This window comes from Vulpes vulpes, chromosome 12 (assembly GCF_048418805.1).
Source record: "Vulpes vulpes isolate BD-2025 chromosome 12, VulVul3, whole genome shotgun sequence".
NCBI lineage: Eukaryota > Metazoa > Chordata > Mammalia > Carnivora > Canidae > Vulpes > Vulpes vulpes.
In genome coordinates this window covers 56,098,978-56,121,006 of record NC_132791.1, presented here as the reverse complement: position 1 = coordinate 56,121,006, position 22,029 = coordinate 56,098,978, and the positions used below count along the sequence as shown (strand labels likewise).

At 34.0% G+C, this 22,029-nt stretch overlaps 1 protein-coding gene across 1 annotated transcript in view; it reads left to right on the top strand.

Annotated features, from left to right (window-relative positions):
• Positions 1-22,029, top strand: part of ADAMTS19 (ADAM metallopeptidase with thrombospondin type 1 motif 19) — a 227,368-nt gene that overhangs the window by 130,601 nt on the left and 74,738 nt on the right. Inside the window, exons 11-13 of the mRNA XM_072728643.1 lie at positions 12,445-12,546; positions 18,030-18,160; positions 19,088-19,260. Of these exons, the coding sequence (XP_072584744.1) occupies positions 12,445-12,546; positions 18,030-18,160; positions 19,088-19,260 (406 nt within the window). The remainder of the gene's footprint in view (positions 1-12,444; positions 12,547-18,029; positions 18,161-19,087; positions 19,261-22,029) is intronic.

The following is a 22,029-nucleotide window of genomic DNA, read 5'->3' as shown; positions in this document are numbered from 1 at the left end:
GAAAGAAAGATTTTCTAAGAAAAGGTTACTGCATTTTTTCCCCTGGCACTTTGGAAGTGATAGAAATAAGGTGTGGCCATTTAATCTAAGTCAGGAAGGAATGACCCAAGAATTTCAATTTCAAAAATGGCACTGAAGTCAGGGAAGTATTTATACTGTGCCAGTTCAGTGCTTTTATTTTAAGTCTCTTTCTTACATGGTATGTAACTGGGTGAAAATATAATAAAAGCAATACATGAACATATAATTGTAGAGGAAGAGTTATATCTTTTAATCCTGAAAATAAAATGTTAAAAATATGTTCTTCAGAACAAAAACTACCTGAGAGTATATTTTTAAATCATTAAACTAGATGAAAAGGGCAAATATGTAATGGTAAACTTTGCAGCATCTATATATTAATATTCAAATGGTCACTAACTACTCAGGCCATTTGTACCAGCCTAAAAAATATAAGGTCTGGAAGATTGAGCAAAATGGCCTTCTTAATTGATATAAGAATTTTAGCTCTTCTTACTTTCCCTGTTTCTTTTCTTCATTCTTTTGGCTGCCCTTCCACTACCTGCCTGTCTATTCCCACCTCTTCCCAACATACACATGCACACTTTGTATTGCAGGAGTAAACTGATAGTCATGCTTTGAGTCAGTTGGTAGCTATATTTCATTCTACCTAAGTTTCAGTGACTGCTTCAAAGGAGTTTGGCTTTGTTAAAGGTAATGCTATTTTGGAGTACTAGCAGCATACATTATAAGTTTTAAAAAAAAGTATGTGGCATTACAACATATCTGGTGCTTTCTTGTCTTTGTAATTCTTATCCAAGGAATTGTTCACTTATCATTTTCCTCTTATCCATTTCCCACACTGGTGGGTAAGCTCTGTTTCTCCAGCATCTAGCCCAGAGGCTGGCACATGGCAGGCACTAAGTGACTGTTTCAGTTAAGATTAAAATAAGTGAATGTTTGAAGGAGTTGGAACTGCGTTCAGTGTGACATGTCAAAAGATGTGTAGATTATAGAATCCATCTGGCAATAGTGGAGCTCAGAAGAAACTGTGGCAGGGCACCCCTGGGTAACTCAGCCAGTTAAGAAACTGACTCTTGGTTTCAGTTCAGGTCCTGATCTGAGGTCATGAGATCGAGCCCTGTATTGAGTTCCATGCTCAGAACAGAGTCTGCTTGAAATTCTCTCCCTCTCCTTCTGTTCTTCCTCTCTGTCTCTCTCTCTCTCAAATAAACATATAAATCTTTAAAAAAAATGGGGGGGGGGGAGGTGACTGCAGGTGTAGGTGTGTGATTGTGACCTGGTTCCCAAGGGTTTATAGTAGCAGAGCTCTGGGTCCTTGGAACTTCGCATCAGGTGTGATAATTCAACAGTAAGCAACTTGGCTCTTTACAACTGTCCCTGAAACCTCTCTGACCTTGCTTACTCTGCTCCTATCCTGGACCTTCAGACAGTCAAAACATTGGTTATAGTTTTATTTTTTGAATCCTCATGGCAAAATGAATGTTTTGAGATACACTTTCATGTGCTGAAATTAGCATTGTTTTGGAAAGCAGACTAGACTGTTTATGGTCACTGTTGTAGTAGTATATGGGAGGTAGTTTCAGTTCATGTGGTATAAAGAATTGATAGAGCTGATAAATGGAAAATTTTAATGTTTTATAAAGTACCCCAAATGTCAGAAACACTCTGCAAGTGATCAACTACAAACAAGATTTTTGTAAATTTTAAATTATTTTTCATAAAACATTATCTTTAAAAGCTTTTAGAAATTATTTTATATTGCAATTAAATTGTCCTAATACCAGTCTACAATATTTTGAACTCTAAAATATATGCCACAGAGTACATAAATCATTTATATTTCTGATCTAATTTGATTCTTATAAATATTATATGTCATGGTTATTAGTCCTGTTTTACAGATAAAAAATTTGAGGCCTGTAGAAGTAAGTCTGTTAAGTTCTTACACCTGTCAGAGGGAATATTAGGTTAAAATCCAGACAGTGGAGTACATTGTAACCACCTTGCTCTACTGCCTCTTAGAGAACTTAGACTTCTTTATAGGTTAAAATCATAGATCAGATCCCAGGGTCCCTGGGTGGCTCTAACTCTTGATTTCAGCTTAGGTCATGATCTCAGAGTCATGAGACTGAGCCCTATGTTGGGCTCTCCACTGAGTGTGGAGTCTGCTTAAGATTCTCTCTGTCTCCCCCTCTCTCTGCCTCCATCCCTGTCTCTCTCTCTCTGTCTCTAAAAAAAGAAAAAAAGAAGAAAAAGAAAAAAATCATGGAACATATCCCATGTTTTAACTGAATTTGTTTCTCCTGCTACAGCACCTGCATCATCAGTGTTAAGAAATATCTTAATTGATTTATTTTATTTTTCTAGGCTGTTTTGCTCTCTCTATATATATGTTATTTCTCACTAACCTACCTGCACAGATTTTCTTCCATCTCTAAAAGTGTAAACGTTTATTACATTATTTTAAATCTGTATTCCTCAATGTCCTAGGATGTTGCTGCGTCTTAAACTAGGCATTTTGTAAGTGAAATTAAGTTTTAGGTTTTAGGTATTCAGAAATGTTCTTTTTTTACCCTCAAGTTTTATGTGCATGATATTTTTATTTATAAAATCACATTTTTCTTTATTCTTATCTCTGTGTAATATTTATTAAGAATTATTTTTAAAGCAGTACCAGAAGGAATTAGACTGCTGTGGAAAAGCAACACATCTTGAGTCAGGGTTTGATTGGAGAACATTGGTTGGAGGGGCATGAACCGTCTTTGGGTTTTTCCTCTTATTAGCTATGTAACATTAGTCAAAGTTTTTCCCTTTAAGATATACTCTACAGATCAAGAAATTGGACTATGTTTTCTTTCTGAGTCTTAGAGCTAAGAGAATGGACTTCTGATTCCAGAATCATTTTCTGATACAACTCTTGAGAATCATGAGTTCTGATTCCAAATTAGTAGAGTACAAAGAGTAGTAACTAGATCAATAGAGCCATTGAAGAGATTATTTACAAATGCAGTCACTGATTTGATAAGTATTTATTGAATTCCAGCTTCTTTTCAAGCATAATTCTGTACACTAATAGTAGAGCAGGAAACAAAGACCTCTCCCTTTGTGCCACTTACAAAAAACAAAAATATTTATAAATACATTTACAAATGCAGTCACTGATTTGATAAGTATTTATTGAATTCCAGCTTCTTTTCAAGCACAATTCTTTACACTAATAGTAGAGCAGGAAACAAAGACCTCACCTTTTGTGCCACTTACAAAAAACAAAAATATTTATAAATACATTTTGGTAAACATACTTATTTTTGTTCCGAAAAGCAGGCAAAAACATTTATAAATACATTTTAGCAAATAACATTTAGCAAATAAATTTAGCAAATAACATGTCAGTTGGTAATAAGAGTTTTGGCAAGTTGTAAACCCAGGTAAGAAGGGTAGAGAGTAAAACCATGAATGGGAGGGTGGGGATGATATTATTTTATATAGGGTGATCTGGGAATGCCTCTTGGAGAAGGTGACATTTATTTTGAGATCTGAAGGCAGTGATAGAGCAGGCCATGCATTTGTCTCGAGAGGAATATGGAAAGAGAAAGCAGAATGCCCTAGAATTAAGTTTAAGATGTTAATTAGACATTCCAACTAGATCTATAAGTTGGTCTGGGATAGATATTTATATGGAAGTCATCAATAAGTAGGTGATATTGAAGATGTGACACTAAATGATTACAGCAGAAAAGGAGTTAGATAGAAACGAATCAGGAGAGACAGAGAAGTTGGTGACTACCATATTTGGAGCTGAGGAACATGAGGAAAAACCAACAATTAAAACTCTAAAGAAGTCTATTGGTAGGAATAGAACCAAGAGGAGGCAGGATCATGGAGGCTCAGTGAAGACATTTTTCAAAGTGGAAATGAAAAGAGCAGAAGACCAGGGAGTAAAAGGAAATCTGAGAACATGTAACAGATTTGTTTTTCCCACAGGATTTGGTACTCTGTTCATTGGAAATCCCTGAACATATTAAGTGTCAGGAGGTATAACTTAAAAATATAGTGGAAATAGTTGTGAGGTATATAATACTGGACCATTCTCCTGGTTAAGCCACACATGTATACCTGTAATGGAATCACCACATCTACCAGTCAGTCATCCAGCCTTTATAAACAAAACAAGTCTCTTAGAAAACAGGCTTTGTAACATCAAACATCATAGCTATCAGTCCTTTTTACCATTGTCCCTCTGGCACCTAAAAGAGTGCTCAATAAATATTTTTTAAATGAGTAAGTGAATCAATTGAATGATGGAATAATGATTCTAAATTTTCATTAATAGTCAAGACTTGTATATATAATACAACCAAATAGCATGAAGATAAACTAAATGTTATTCACTACTAACTCAGTGATTACCCAAAAACCCAGTCTATAGGGATAGATAGCTTATATTTCATGTCTTATATGTGAGTTAATCAGGCATCCTATGACCATCCCATTTCTAGTCAGTTATAAATAAGTATCAAGCTGCATGGAGTCAGTATTCATAGCAGTTCTTCAACATGTGTGTCTCTGATAGAATCTTAGAGACAATGAGAATTGGTCCATAGTATTTGAATTAGCTAAGAAGTATGGTTCTCCATACGTATAAACAGTTATACACAAGCACTAGAGACCTCAACATTACATACATGCTGATCTAATTAATGATGTAAATTTACCCTCAGGATAGTAACTTAGGTCTGCAAAATATTTAAAGGCATAGGCATCTGTTGAGGCATTAAAAACAATGTTTAAAGGCTTGTGAAATTTAACTTCCAGTAGTAATAATAGCTCACTCTTCTGACTTACTGTGCTAACTTCTTGATGGCTGGTTCCTGAGTCCTAAGCAGTTGGTACCTCCAAGCCATCTGGTGTCTTGTGGCTGAGTCAGCTCCAACAGCATCAAGTCATCACGGTAGGTTCCTGAACTTACTTACCCTGGCTCAGAATTCAGAAGTATGGGTGTTTCCCTAGAAGCAGTAAGGAGTGGTCACACAAGAGTTGCATTTTTTGAGTGAGAAGGAAGTGTGCTAAAAAATCTGAAGACCTTCAGGAAACCTAAGCTTCTGCCTTTGGTTTTGTAGTAGGCACACAGTGAATCTATACCATATAGAAAACTTCCTGCTCTGATCAAATCATATGGTAACTTAAAAAATAATGATAGTTCTAGTTTCACATTTCTCTTATATTGAATCAGTACACAAAGACAATGGACTTCTGAAACCTCTCATTTGATTCAGTGAAGAGGCTAGCATTGATATAAGGTGGCTTATGAAGAATTCTAGAAGACTGAGTCTCTGATTTGGCATTATGAAATTCCAGAGGCAATAGGAATTTGGACTTTAAAAGATGTGGCATCAAATAGCCCTCAATGGCTAGTAATTCTTGGAGCATCTAAGTAAGATAGCATCACTGATAAAGCATATCAATGTTGATGAAGTTATAAATTTTAAATCCTTCTTTCCTATAAGATCAATAAAACTATGGTGGGTTAAAACTACTAGGAATTGATTCTGAATGTTTTGTATTCTAATCAAAGCTTCATCTATCCTTTGAGCTTTAACTTTGCATAGTCTGTGAGTGCATGAGTTTCATGGCAGCTTATTTGACTGCATAATCCAGCTGTTTCCTTTCATAGAACTCATTTTTTCCTGTGAGTTTTTATTGACATGGGCTCTTTTTTTCTTAAGTCTCTGTCTTTGTAAATTACCTATTTATATTCTCACCCATTTTTCAGTTGTCTGTTTTTCTTGCTGATTTGCAGGAGTTCTTTCTATGTTCAAGGTGAAAATTCTTTTTTTTTAATAATTAATTTATTTTTTATTGGTGTTCAATTTGCCAACATACAGAATAACACCCAGTGCTCATCCCGTCAAGTGCCCCCCTCAGTGCCCGTCACCCACTGAAAATTCTTTATGACTTAGCAACAGTCTGGTATGTGTGTGCTAAGTTTTTATACACTGTCCTTTGTCTCTTAATTTTGAGGTGGACTAAGCCATTAAATTCTCCCATGAAGGTTGTGCTGTTTTTATTTTTTTGTTTATTTCTTTGTTGTCTTATAAACATTCTTCCCTACCTTGGAATTAAATTCTTAAATGATGCATTCATTTTCTTCTAGCTTAAATATTTCTTTAGCACCAGAGACAATTTGGATTTGCTTTTTAATGTATTCATGCAAACAATTATACATATTATATAATGTTATGTTACTAGGCACATAAACAAAGTTTTTCATTTGCTTCATCTGTTTTTTTTCCTTTCCTTTTCCATGTTTTCATAACTTGTGCCTTAAAATCTATTTTGTCTGGCCTAAAAACTTCTATCCTGGCAAATATTTTCTGTATCTATCTTCAACCTTTCCAGATATAAATATAACTATGGATATGGATATAGATGTAAATATCTACTAGAGAAATACCATAGCTAGATTTTATATTTTTCTGTTTAAGCCAATGTAATAGGGTTTTTTTTTTTTTTTGTATTTTGTCAGCTAATTTAACATTTTTACATTTTTTTAAATTAGTTTTATTTGGGATTTTTATTGTCAGCCTATTTTGTATTAGTGTTTTATATTTATATTCTGTTTTTCCTCTTTTTCTCCTTTACCATTTCCTGTAAGAGAAACCAGCTTTTTCTCTGCATTCAAAAATCATTTTTTATATGTTGTTACGTGTATCAGGAATCAGTTTTTCTCTCATGGTAAATAGTATTCCACTGGTAGGTAATCTGTGTTGTTGTTGTTTTAATCAACTAACCTCTTAATAGACATCTGGGATGTTAGCTCTTATGAGTAAGGCTACTCTGATCATTTTTGAATGTATATTTGTATAGATATGTTTTGTCCTGCAATATGAATATATTAACACATTATATATTAATATGTTAATTTCTTATAAACTGTGGCCTGGGGACTGGCTGCCTATCTTTGTAAACAAAGTTTTACTAGAACACAGTTATCCATATTTGTTCATTTGGTCTTTTGGCCACCTTCAAGCTACAGTGACAGTGTTGAATAGTTGCAACAGAAAACATGTGGCCCACAGCCTAAAATATATACTCTATGGCACTTTATAGGAAAAATTTGCTGACCTCTATTGCAAGTACTCTGAATTTCATTATATTCTTCTAAAGAGTATCTCCTCTCCCCACTTATCCACCATCCTCCCTGCCCCGAGAATTACGTTAGATTCAAACTGGAAAGTGTCTTACCTACTGTGGACAACAACTTATATCTTCAGTCCACTTTTTCCTTACCTGGCCTATGTGGAGTATGTTCTCTGGATGTGTGGGTCAAGTGCCATCTGAAGACAGGCTTCTCTCTTTTCCTTTTGAGATTGGCCCATCAGTTTTTGACAGCTTTCCCCACAGTAGTTTCTGTCTTTACAAGTCTAAAAAGATGGCATATTTTTCACTATTGCTTTAGCCATTTAGTGTCATGCCATCACCACAGCCCACTGTCAGGTCAAAGCTGCAAAGTTGGTAAATGCAACTTGTGCTAGTCCCTTCAGCTCCCCTAAAAGGTTCACCTATCTTTGTTCATTAACCAGAACCAGCCTGAAGTTGTTTTTTGTATTCTGTCTACAAGTGATGGTTGTGATCTCCAGGATGGCTTTTTAGGGGGAACTTACTTACCTTATCACTGCAGGAGGGAAATCTTTTTATTTTTTGTCTCTCATACTAGGAATTTCTGCATCATTTATCCTTGAAATATTTCAAATAGTTCCTTTTTACTTTACATTCTTTTCTTTGGGGCTTCACTAACTAGGTACTGACAGTTTTCCTTTCTATAAATTTTTTGTCACTCCTTCACTCTCTTTAACACTCTCTGATGTGTTCTGTTCAGGAGTCCTTTGCAGCTTGCTGCTTCATTTGTTGGCTGGGTTTGGACTGCATTTTTCTCCATGTCTACTACTCAACTTCTGCCACTAATGACCTTGAAGTATTTGGTGTAGAAGAAGTAAAAGAAAACATCAAGCTTATTTGACTGCCAGTGGCCAAATCTTCTCTGTTAAAGATTAAAGGTTCTGAGATGTAAATGAGCTAGATTTCTAGTATTCCCCCCCCCCCCCCCCCCACTGTGAGGAAGTTTATGACACTGGCTAAAATCCAATTATTGCTGCTTTCCATGGTCAACATTTATTTAGACTTCTCATTTTTATCAGTCTCTTTGCTTACCATTAGTATTCAGTCCAGTCCTGTGAGATCATATTCCTTCTTGAAATACATCATTCAGAAGTTCCTTTTGAGCAGATCTGTTGGTGGTTAATACTCAGTTTTTGTTTCCTTGAAAGATTCTTTATTTAACCTTCAGTCTTGAATAAAATTTTAGCTGAGTTCAGGAGTTTACATTGACAGTTATTTTTATCCTCTTGCCACTTTGAATATACCATGTCCTCACTTCCTTATGTTGGTGCCAAGATGCTATCTTCGCCATTTTCCTAATTCTAAAAACTTTGAACATTTCACTCTTTTAGGATGTTTGTTGTAGAGTTTCATAGATATCCAGTAATTGCGAAGACACTTAGCTAGTTTTTAAGATTTTTTAAAATAAATAGATATTGAATTATATTATGTACTTTGTACCAAAGATACAGAAATCATAGATTTTAAAGTTATTAACATACTTGATTACACTCATCAAATCTCTGATATTACGGTAACCTTGTATTCTGAAGAAAAACCCAACTTGGTCATGGCATTGCATTTTTATGCAGTGCTGGATTCAATCTGTTAAAACTTGCTTAACATATTTAAGTCTAGATTAATAAATAAGACAGATTACTACCTTCATTTTTTTCTGAAATCTCTGTCTAGTTTGGGTATCAGAAGTGTGTTTGAAAGTGTTCCTTCTTTTTCTATTTTCTAGAGAGCTTACATAAATTGAGAGTCTAAGCTTTTTGAAAGATTGTTAGTTTTGGGACCAGATGTATACTTTGTGGGAAGATATTAAACAATTACTTTTAACTATTTTATGGTTACAGGATAGTCTGCCTCTATTTCTTCTTGGGTCCATTTTAGTAAGTTTTTAAAAATATCTTTTCATTTCATGTAAGTTGTCAGGTTCATTACCATAAAATTGTTCATATTTTTTTATTTCTTTTTGAACTCAACATTATCTGTAGTTCTACATTCTTCATTTCATTCCTAATAGGTTTTTTTTTAGTTCTCTTTTTTATTTATTAATTTTCAATTTTATTAGCATTTGTTAAGAACTAGATTTCTCCTTTTTATTATTCCTTTGAGTCTTTGTTCTTTGTGTTTTAAATTCACTTCTCCATTTTCTTTTCTTCTACCCATAAAAGTACTGCAATATTCTATGATGGAAAAGAATGTTTTTAAAAATATTTTCCCTTATTGAATTACATTTGCAACCAAATGTTAAGTTATTGAAATTATATTTTGGAAGATAATAAAGGCAAGGAGTTATATGTGTAAGATTTAATTGTTACTTTCACATTTATGCACTTAAGATTTTTTTATTTTAACATAAATTTCAGAACATCTTAATGTAACTATTTGCTATAAAGAAAGATATGTGTGTAGATTATCTTTGAATATAAAATTTAAAATGTATGATTTTTATACATGGACAATTAATGTTCCATTTAAATTATTTCATTTGAACTATATAGTATTTACATTTTAATATTTTTAAAAGCCTACTTGAGATAGATACCCAAATTCCTGTTATATGCTTTTAATGGTCTTTTCTTATTATGGAAGAATTTTTTAAAAAAATATTGCATTATTATTTGTTGCTTTTCTAGAAGAAGCTGAAGCATGCATTTCTATCCTGGGTTCCTATGTAAACCATTTGAAGTTTTAAAGTTCTTTTCTTAATTGATACATTAAGTGCTTTCAGCAATTAAGTTGCAAAATTATTTGACTCTAGCCTAACATATAAAGTACTTGGTTCTTGCCTCTTATTACCTTTTTTTTTATTTTTTAAAGATTTATTTATCTGAGACAGAGCACCAGTGTGCCTGTGCTAGCGGGGAGAGAGGCAGAAGGAAAAAGAATCTCCAGCAGACTCTCCACAGAGCCGGAAGCCTGAGGCAGGGCTGAATCTCAGGACCCTGAGATCAACTTGAGCCAAAAATCAAGAGTCAGACCCTTAACTAACTAGGCCACTCAGGCATTCCTTGCCCCTTAATAGTATCCTTGCAATATTTTAAGAAAGGGCTTGATATTACATAGCGCTCCTATTATACATATGAGATATTCCACTTTTCAAGGTGAAAACAGTCCATGTCCTTTCTTCAACATTTTCTGACGTTACTTTTGACAGTTTAGTTTGAAATCCTGAATCGTAGTTATTTTTAAGAATGAGGCTATAATTTACTTACTGTAAGAGTCCTGGGCTTGCAGAACATAGAGGGAAAAGAGATCTCAGTCTATGAGAGATTTATTCTACATGGTTGTGCTTATCTTGAAAAGCCGCCAAGTTTGCTTTTATGCTCCCAGTGCCTCAAGTGGGAATCAATTAGAGTACCTGCTGTTTTGAATAACAGATAATGGGGTAAGGTCAGAATTTAGACCACCAACAGTGTTCAATAAGTCAGTAGTATTCTAAAACTACAGTATACAAGATTTGCTTTTTTGTTCAATATACATTTGTTAACTAATGAGCTTGGCAAAAATAACTCATGGTGCAATACAACTCAACTTTATTGAATATACATAAAGCAAAATTGTTTGGTTGTTTTGTTTTTTGTTTGTTTGTTTGTTTGAAAATTCAGCATTTGATCCCATGATTTTAAGACCTCTTTAACGTAAAGGTATTAAGGGGAAAAAATACATTTTAGGAACTATAATTCTCAAGTTAGACATCCACTAATTCAAATATAAATGTTTGCACAAAAGTACATGATAAACAACCTGTTTATTTGAAAGTCTAAAATACTACAGAAAAGCAATTTGGTTTAGTCATTGACATTCTTTAAAATAAATCCCTGGATGAATTTTTGGTAAATGATATATGTAGATAAAGCATATAAGCTAGGCTAAATCATCTCCTAAATATGATATATTTGAATAAAATATTTGGAAGCAGAAAAGCAATCACAGTGGATAAAATAAGGTGAATAGAATATATCCCACTCTTGCCATACATTATATAATTTTAAGAGCTTATAAACATTTCAGAATTCTCTATTTTTAAAGAAAGAAAAAATTGGAAAGTATTATTTCAGGCCTTGTGACAAATTCAGTTTTAGAATTGTAACTGACCTGCTTCAAACATTTTTTTAAATATACCTTTCCCAAAGTATTTAATAGATTTGGGTCATAAGCTGACTTTTACTTTGCAGTTGATTTTTATCTGTTTTGCTTAGACTGCTGAAATAAACCTCCTAAAATAGCCTTTTTATCTTCTCAACCTGCTGGTCAACTGCTAAGTGGCTTCTTTTTCCCTTCACATATGGAGTCTCTCACCCTTTGTGGCATTCAAGATTTGGTTCCTCAATCTTTAAAATAGTGTTCACTTTAAAATCTTGTTCAAAACTATGCCTTTCACATTGCCATTATTTATTCTATGTTTTGATCTGGCCTCTTCCATCTTCTTCTCCACATATCTGGACACATAGTAACACAGTCATCTTCACTATGCATTACTCTAATCATCCTTAAATGTCCCTCATGGATTTCATATTTCCATGAAATGTGAATGTGTCCTGTGGGCCTCCTTCTGTCTCTGTTGGCAGCCAGAGCTGGGGCTTCAGTTTCTGACAGTGTTCCTTGCTGCCTTTTCTCAGAGTTCTCTTCTTTCACTATTACTATGTCTCTGCTGCCTTATCCCAGTATTTTTGTTATTCCCTCTAACTTTTCCCCAGAAAAACTTCATTGTATTATGGAGATCTAGGACTCTTTCAAACTGAGGTAAAAATGGCTGGTAACAGAAATATATCCGTTCGGAGTCTGTATTGTATCAAGGGCCAAGACTATCTGATGAAATCATGAAATACTAACTAAGTATAAAACAGAGTGTAAGTGAGGACAGGCTTGAGGACACCAGGCACTAAATTAATACCACAAACACATCACTTTTATTCTTCTAGCCTGGTTCATGGAATGGTACAAATAATGGCTTTTTAGCTTACTCTTTTTTGCTGTAGCTGCTTAACCTTGAGTAATCACTTGTGTTTTAGATAAAGAAGTATACATATATGGAAATGTATTAAACAGACTTTCTGTTTTTAATGTATCAATATTCTCATCATTATGCATAAACCACATGCTATTTCAATTATAAGTTTATATGAAAAGTACCTAAAGCATATCTTTCTTCAGTTTCTGTTGTTCTATCAAAATAGCTTTCTCAAAAATTATTGACTTCATCTCAGAAATGCAATACCTCCTCCTTACTAGTTATTGCCTTGTTTTCAGCATGTTATTTGCACAGGGTTATGGTGCAAGGTAGAGGGTGAGAAAGAATGCAGAACCAAGCTAGATCCGCCAATGGATGGAACTGATTGTGACGCTGGTAAGGTAAGTCATGTTAGTCACCTGAAGTTAGTAACAATATTGAACAAAACTCAAGAAACTTGCATTTTCTCCTGCCAGTTCTATATGTATCCATCTTAATACTAGTAGAATACCTTCAGGATATATAAAATTTTTCCAGTATTTCATTCATTTTCAATTTTACCTTTTATATTTTTTTCAAATCTATGGTTGTTTTATTAACATAAATGCAGTTATTTTTTGTTGTTGATTATGAGAGTATTGAAAGGTGGCGTATTACTTTAAGAAATGAATTTATTTTTTACTATTTAAAGTAAACATAGGTAAAATAATAGCATATTATTTTATGATGGCATAAATAGTAAAACTTCCAGAGCTGATGAATCCTCTCAGGTATAAAACATTGTCTCAGATAAACCACTAAGTATAATTTTTCCTAGTCATTTCAGGCATCACAAATAAAATACTCTAGTTGACAGTTTGAAGATTAGTAAATATTTGGCAGAGTTGTTTAATTTTTAATGTGTCTCATAAAGTTACAGGAAAGTTTATTAGTATACATTTCCATTTCAAAGTAATTACTGTTGAAAAATTAAATTTTTTATTTTCCTATCAGAATTATTGCAGTTGAAAAATAATTTTTTAAAAAATATGGAGGAGGTAAATACCATCTAGTTAACTTAATCAAAGATAATAGTTCAATAGCTTACATTATTTTCTGACTTTTATTCTCTGAAGGGAAAGCAGATGGTTAATCACTTTACTCATTAGATATAAGATCAGAAACTTTGCCTCTGAAGAACATAAATGTTTTATTACATTTAAAAAGAAACAACAATATAAAGCTTACTTGAAGTGAATTAGTGAAAACAATGAAGTTATATGGAACGCTAGCTTAAAAATACAATGTTTTTAAAAATGGACATAATGGAAATCCATCAATTCCACTTCTAAAATTTTGTGCTAAGGGAATACAAATGTTGTACAAAGAGAAATGTAGGTGAGTGTAAACACACACGCGCACACACAAATGCTTATTATGTAAGGATGCAACTTGTAATGGTGAGGAATGAGAAATAGCAAAAGTATTCATGAGATGAGGAATGTTTACAATGTAGCTGTTAAAAGAATGAGGTAGATATATACTTACAAACTGAAAAGATCTAAAAGACATGATGGTTAATACATAGGCATGTCAGAAAAATGGATACTTTGATACCCCTTGTTATTTACCAAAAAATCAATTATGAATACACATATACATTGTATATATCCCTAAACTAATAGAAAATGATTTGAAATATACACTCTAAACTGTAATTAGTAGTTACCTCTTGAGAGGGAAGTGGAATTGATGGATGAAAGTGTGGGAGTTGAGGGTAAATATAATTTTTTTTCCAGCCCCTTATGAATGTTTGACATAAGCATGTAGTCATTTATTTCTTCTATAATTTAATTTTAAAAAGTAAAAATTGTTTAAATACAAAATATTTTTAAGACTAGAAATGCTTCATCACTAGATATAGTCAATTAGAAAATGGTTTCTTGAACGAGAATTTCTGTGAATTATCTGCCAGTTGTTTACCGACTGTGCCAGATGTTTTTCTCTGAGTTTATATGGAGAGTCAGAATCTGGGTTGGTTTTCATTTTTTTAATTATACACAAAAGTACAATAATGTGTGCATATTGGGCAAGCCTCACGGTATTATGTTGAGTAATTTATTGCTGGAATCATAAAACTCTGCAACAGCAATAATTTTTATCATCCCTGAAACATGAAAACTGTAATAAACAAAGATAACCAACTATTCAGCTATATTTCTTTGAACATCACACAACCCATTCATCTTACTTACTTTTTCTTTATCACTATAAAATCTCTTCATTTTTATAAACTGATGCCCTAAGTATTTTTCTACTATTATTTTTTCATCTGATATTTATGAGAAAAATTTGCATTCTTGAAGTCTCTAAAATAAACTTATTCTTTTAGCAATCAAAATTGTAATTGCTTATCAAAAGTAAAATGTTTTTGTTTCCCCATAATTGTGCTAACAATGTTCTTTTAGTGGTTCTGTAATGCTTTTTGTATTAAAATTACTAATGGACTTCTCAGTTCCTCAGGCCATGTGGGCTTCTTTAAATGTCCATCTGTTCCAGCTGTTGTAGGAGCCATCGTGAAAATAGCTTCCAACACTCTGCAAAGGAGTGCGGTAGTGCTAAAATATTTGAATGCTTTCAACCTCATATAAAACACTGCAGGCTTGGTACACTGCAAACCAAGAAACAAAGCTGGGAATTTTTAAATAATTTGTTACAAAGTTTTGTAATTTTGTAATTTTTATAGTGTATAATGATGTTAATCTAGCTGTATAAGTAAAAATATATAATTAAGTCTGAGAAGGTGCATACTGAATTTTATGATCCAAAATAATTGCAATGATAAGGATTTATCTACTATTTCTACAGTTTCCAGATTAAAAGCAGCCTGTTTTCTTTCTTTTCCTCTTCTCTTTGTAATACATTCAACTGTGTTTACATTTAACAGATGTTAAAGAGTTGATAAATGATTTAGTAAAAACCAAGAAATGTTTGTTTTTTCACTGACAAAACTTACTAGAAATTGGGGGAGGGGAAAGGAAATCAATATAAATTTAGTAAAATTTTAGCCTGTTTTGAGGAATTCTACGTAACATATTTTATTTACTTTCCTATATTGAGATTCTTGAAATTACCATCATGATTCTTTACTGAGAATATAAAGACTGTAATATCCTTACACTCACACATTTGCATGTATAATTTATTGCCTTCTGTTCTCTTCTGTCATCCAACAATGTATGTGCAAGATTTGATTAGACAATGATGTTCTCTTTGTCATCTTCACAGAACTCTTCCACTCTGATGATTTCATGAATTTCCTAGACATGTCCACATAGAAATTTTGATAGAATGGAAATACAGTTAATTTTTTTGGTCTCCTAGAAGTAACCTTTATTATATATTTCCCTAGCATTTTCATAAATCAGACCAAATTTGTAGATATGATAAATTTTGTGTTTTTTAAACCAGGTGTAGTATCATTTTTTGAGGCTCAAAAATATAAATGAAGCAAATTATGCTGCCAGAAAAATCTATGAAAAGCATCATTGGGGTCATCTTATATATAAACCAAAAGAATATATTATATAGTAACTTAAAAACTAAATGGAACATATTATATAAAAATTTAAACAAAATGTTTAACACCTTCCTCACTGTTGAAGTACAACATCACCTTGAAGACACAAAGGCAGGCTCTCCATAGTTTCATCCAGAGATCTGGTTCTCTGCAAGATGATGGACTTTTTAAATATTATACTATGCTTTCTTTAAATTTCACCAATTTGTGTATGCAGATTTGGCTTGTATATCTATTTCTATTTCTCTTCATCTGCCCAGTGTGGTATAGTTTAAATGATGTACAAGTCCAGATGCTGGTCTTTTCCAGCATATTTTTAGTCTGCTATGAATGCTAACCCAGCCTTTCAATGCCAGCAAGGAGCTATGATTTGCACTATGGGAAACATAAACACCCTTCAAGTAGGCCAAAACAATTTGACCAGTTGAAGTTTGACATCTTTCATGTTGGGTTTTTTTTTTTCATCAGTGGCATTACATTGTTAAATCCTTAAAGCCAGTAGGTTGTTTAAAAGGACCTGTTTCCCCCCTTCTGCAAATTTTCAGACTTAATCTTCACACAAAATCTCAATATAGTGACAATCTTCATACAAAATCCAATGTAATATGCCTATCAATACACTCTGGGGGGATCCCTGGGTGGCGCAGCGGTTTAGCGCCTGCCTTTGGCCCAGGGTGCGATCCTGGAGCCCAGGGCGCGATCCTGGAGACCCGGGATTGTTGAATCCCACGTCAGGCTCCCGGTGCATGGAGCCTGCTTCTCCCTCTGCCTATGTCTCTGCCTCTCTCTCTCTCTCTGTGACTATCATAAATAAATAAAAATTTAAAAAAGAATACACTCTGGGTTGTTGAGATTTTTTTTCCAGCACAGATTTAAAGCTTCTTGAATCTAAAAGAGATTGAACTTAAAATTTGACATTATTGGAAAAAAATGCAGGAACTAATTATTTGATTGCATAGAAAAGCATTAACTGGGCTCAGACAAGACTATGTAGCATAGTTTTCTAAATTCTCTTTTCTGAAAAGCATTTAAAAACATATACTCAAAATAAATTTTAAATAAGAATCAATTAAGATCAGAACGAATAGAATTTTGGTTAGGTTTCTGGAAACTTATTAATGGCATTAATATAATATAATATATACAATTTATAATTATTAATTATTGTTGACTTCTAAGTTCTTAGTATGGGCTTGATGCTTCATTCTACTCCTGCAAAGTCCATTAGGTAAATATGATTATGATTCACATTTTGAAATGGGAAACTTGAAGATTAGAGAGTTTCTGTATTTCTGCAAAATCCTTTATAAATCATGTTGCCATTAAGTACAGATAATTGTTTAGGTCTGGAAGGCTCAGCTTGCTCAACTCCATCATTATATAGTCATTAAGCTGAATTTTGCTAACATTTACTTATTCGCAACATGATTTTGTTCAGTTAATTTTACTTTTAGCATGTTTACTATGACTGTGATAGATCTGATTTTTCAGGAATAAGGAGAAATTATTATAGTTTACCTTCCAAGTCCTGGCAGCCATTCCTTGGTGGCCACAGAAACTGCTTCTTTTGCTGCCTTTATTTAAAGTTAACAAAAATATAAACAAGAGAATGAGTACATTCCTTTCTCTTCTTTCATGGTTATCTTTCTCCATTAATAGATACAAAATAAGCTGCAGAATAACTGGAAGGAAATGACAGAATTTCAGAGAATCTAATTGCCTAAATCTTTCAAATAAACACTGTCAAAAGAAGAATTGCTATAATGTTAATGCTTATATTTGAGGGGAACTCTTTCAGGATAAAAGGAAGAAGGCATAAAAGACAGTGCTAAAATTAAATTATACTTTTTTTTTTTAATTACAAGGAAAGAAAAACCATCAACATTTCAAATCACAACTGCTACGTTTGCTAAAATCTCTGCTTCACTCTAGTTATGGAAGATCATTTATATTTTATTTTCCGTTTCTGTGCTTTTGTCATTTGTCCCTTTTAAATCGTTGTGCTTCTTAGACTGTGGTAGTTTTTCTTTTGTGGCTGTGCCACCCCAAGTGGCCTAAGTACTGAATTCTCAGAGCTGTGGTGCAAATATGTGTGCCCTGTTTTCATAATAAGACCTTATGATCTGACAACTGGGCAACGGGCGAACGGACCGTTAAATTACTACAACAAGAAGCAAGTGCCAACTTATTTTTGGTCTTTTTCAATTTGTATGTTTGGGGCTTTAGTACACCTGATTTAATCTCAATTCCAGTGACTCTGTAGGCCAGTGAATGATTTTCCCTTGTGCCCTGATTTGTTCACCTAAGACATAACTTTTGGAATAGTGGTGTAAGGCTGGAGAATGTACCAGTAGGACCTCAGCACCTGGACATGTGGCCGGAGAATGGAGCGTGTGGAGTCCCTGTAGCCGAACCTGCAGTTCTGGGATCAGCAGTCGAGAGCGCAAATGTCCTGGGTAAACGCAAAGTTCCTGGATTGGGGGAGGGTGTTTTTGCTTCAATTTCCAAATGCAAAGATTTTACTGATAAACAATGTTGGAAAGTGGAAGAAGCCCCTCAAACCCTACCCCGTGTTGGAAAGCAGAAACAAAATCCCTCAAATTGTGTAAATTATATAAAATCTCCCAAGAAGAAAATAAGACTAACCCTTCTCAGAACAAATAAGTCAATGTTACATGCAGTGGTTTCTTGATTTATCAAATGAACAGTGTGTTTAAGTGAGCAGGGAGACATGCGTTAGAAAAAGTAAGTTGATAAGGGAACCGTGAGAAGGCAGGAAGATGTTAGGACTTACAGGAAGGGAGGGAAGGAGAACAAAATTATTGTCAATATAAGTGAGCAGTGCTGAAAAATGAAGATGTGCTAATAAACACGTGTGCAGATTGGGAGGCATTTCAGGGTCTGCTCACTCAATCCCATCCTTCCTAGAGTGATCCCAGGAAAGCACATGAGAAAATTATTTCAGCTTTATACTTTTACTCTTGGTGTGGACTCAGTAGCCCGATTCTTTCATAAGCAATTTTAAAGAAAGGATGTGAGAACGTTAAAACCAGACTCCTTCATGAAAATCACAGTCTTTCTATTTTGCCCCCAGCCTCTGCCTTCTACTCCTCTATATCACTGTCATGGCACATTGGCTTTTATTTCTCATGTGTTTTAGAAATTAAATTGATCAAGGATTGAAAATAAATATATATATATTTATATAGTTTTTAATAAGCATATGGATTTCCTACTATTAGCAATTATTTAACATGTCCACATTTTCAAAGTAGATTTAATATAAAGGAGTATACATTATTAATTTAATGTCTTTTAATTTTTAAAGTAAGTCATTAACATAAAAAAAAGATAAAATTGATTATTTGTACTATCTTTTCTAGGCTAGGTTCTGAAGCAAGGGACTGTAATGGTCCCAGAAAACAATACAGAATATGTGAGAATCCACCTTGTCCTGCAGGTTTGCCTGGATTCAGAGACTGGCAATGTCAGGCCTATAGTGTTAGAACTTCATACCCAAAGCCTGTTCTTCAGTGGCAAGCTGTCATGGATGAAGGTATGACTACTCGCATCACCACCATCTTACTTAAGTAGACTTCTAGATTTGCAGTGTTTTTACAGTAGTCGTCAATGTTATTTTACAGATGATACAGATTGTATTCTAAGTATTTCCGAGCTCTCTTTCTTCAACCTTTAATGGCATGTAACAATCACAAGCACTGACTACAATATATTTTTTTAAATGTAGGGTATATTAAAAAATATATGAAAAAATAAATGTAGAGTATATTATTACAGACAAATTAGATGAACTAAAATTTTAAGAAAGTGACCATAGGAAATACTGATGAGGATGAAGAGAAACTGGATCTCATATGTTGCTGATTGTAATGTAAATGGTACAGCTACTCTGAAAAATAGCTTGGTAGTTTCTTAAATAACTCAGCATACATTTATCTTACAATTTAGAAAACACACTCCTGGGCATTTTCCCCAAAGAAATGAATATTTACAACTATAAAAAATCCCATGCCCAAATATTTGTAGCAGCTTTAATTTCAATAGCCAAAAACTAGAAACAACCAAAAAAGTTCTGAGTACCTGAATAGTCAAACACACTGAGGTACATCCATACCATCAGATATTACACAACAATCAAAGGAAAAAACTATTGATATGTATAGTGACTTGGTGAATTTCAGAGCCTTATGCTGAGTAAAAAGAATCAATCTCAAAATATCAAATACTCTGTGATTCCATTGATATAACATGTAACATATCTATAACATTTATATAACATAGATATAATTTATATATATATATTATATATATATAACTATAAAACAAAACTGTAGAGATGGAAAACAGAATAAAAGTTGCCAGCCAGAAGTTAGAGATGATGGCAGAGAGAGGGATGGGTATCATTATAAAAGGATAGCATAAGGTAGAACTTTGTGCTGATAAAATACTGAAATATATTGATTGTGGTGGTGGTTGTGAAATCTACACATTAATAAAATGACACAGAGGTATACACATACATGTACCAAAGTCAGTTTCCTGAGTTTGCTCTTATTCTAGTTACCAAAGTGGAACCATTTGGGTAAACTGGGGAAAAGGTATATGAGATCTCTGTACTATTTTTGTACCTTCCTGTAAATCTTTAATTATTTCAGAATAAGAATGTTAAGAAAATTATATGTTACTTTATTATTTAAGAATTACTTAGGGGGATGCCTGGGTGGCCCAGTCAGTTAAACGTCGGGCAAGTGCCTGGCTCCTGGTTTCTGCTTGGGTTGTGATCTCAGGGTCATGGGATCTAGCCCCACTTTGGTTTCTACGCTCAGCAAGGGGTCTGTTTGAGATTTTCCCTCCCTATCCCTCTGCCCCTCCTGCTCCTGGTCTCTCTTTCTTAAGTAAAAAAAATAAATCTTTAAAAAAATTAAACTTAGGAATAACTTAATAACTCCTTTTCTTAAAAAAAAGGTTTTATTTATTTATTTCAAACAGAGCATGAGTGGGATGGGGATGAGGGGCAGGGGAGACACAGACACCCCGCTGAGCAGGAAGCCAGAGGAGGGACTCAACCTCAAGACCCCAGGATCATGACCTGAGCTGGAGGTAGATGCTTCACTAACTGAGCCACCCAAGTGTCCAAATAATTTCTTATTACTTAAGATAGTTCTTGCCTGTGGTCAATCAGTGAGGTTTCCTTTTTCTAGATGCTTAGGCAAAATCTTGATGTCATCATTTTCATTTTTTCTTTTATTTTACTGTACATTCAGATTATCAGCAAGGTCACATTAGCCTTATCATTTTTCTTTTTATTCCAGTGTAGTTAACATACAGTGTTATATTAGTTTCAGGTGTACCATATAGTGATTCAGCATTTCCATGGATTACTTAGAGTTCATCAAGCCAAGTGTACTCTTGATCCCCTTCACCTATTTCCCTCGTCCCCCCTACCCACCTCCCCTCTGATGATCATCAGTTTATTCTTGAGAGTTAAGAGTCTGTTTTTTGTTTTTTTTTTCCTGTCTTTTCTTTTCTTTGGTAATTTGTTTTGTTTCTTAAATTCCTTATCTGAGTGAAATTGTAAGGTATTTGTCTTTTTGACTTATCTCACTTAGCATTGTATCTCTAGATCCATCCATGTGGATGCAAATGGAAAGATTTCATTCTTTTTTTTACGGACATGAGCCTTATCTTTGAAATATATCCAGAGTCTGATTGTTTCCTAATATCACCAGAACACCACCCCTGGCTCAAGCCACTGTTTATCCCCGCTGTGGTTGCAGTAGCCCTCTAACCAGTCTTCATGCCTATGTTCTTCCTTCTCAACAGCCAGAGTGATACTTTTAAATTGTCAGTCATGTCCTATTATTCTTCCATTCAAAAGTCTCTAGTACCTCCCTGACTCCCTGAAAGTTCATATTCATTCCTTCTAAGGGAAGGACCTTACAGATCTCTGCCACCTGGCTGCTTCTTACCCTGAGACCTCATCCTCACTGTTCCCCATCACCCTTCTACCTACACTGGCTCCCCTGCTCTTCCCAGAGTAAGTTCTAGTGTCTTGGAAGCTCTTGCTTTCTGTGCTGTAACACTGACTCCTGATATTGGCAGGCTTCATCCTCTTACCTCCTTCAGGTCTTTGGTTAAATAATAACTCAGTATTTTTCCTTTCCCTGCTTTATTCTTTTTTCATAGAACTCATCACCATCTGCCATAATGCTTATATATCTTATCTATTCAGTGCCCCCCCCCATAATTGTTGGAAGAGCAGGAGTTATCCTATTTTTGCATTGCTTTATGTTTAGCCTTGGAA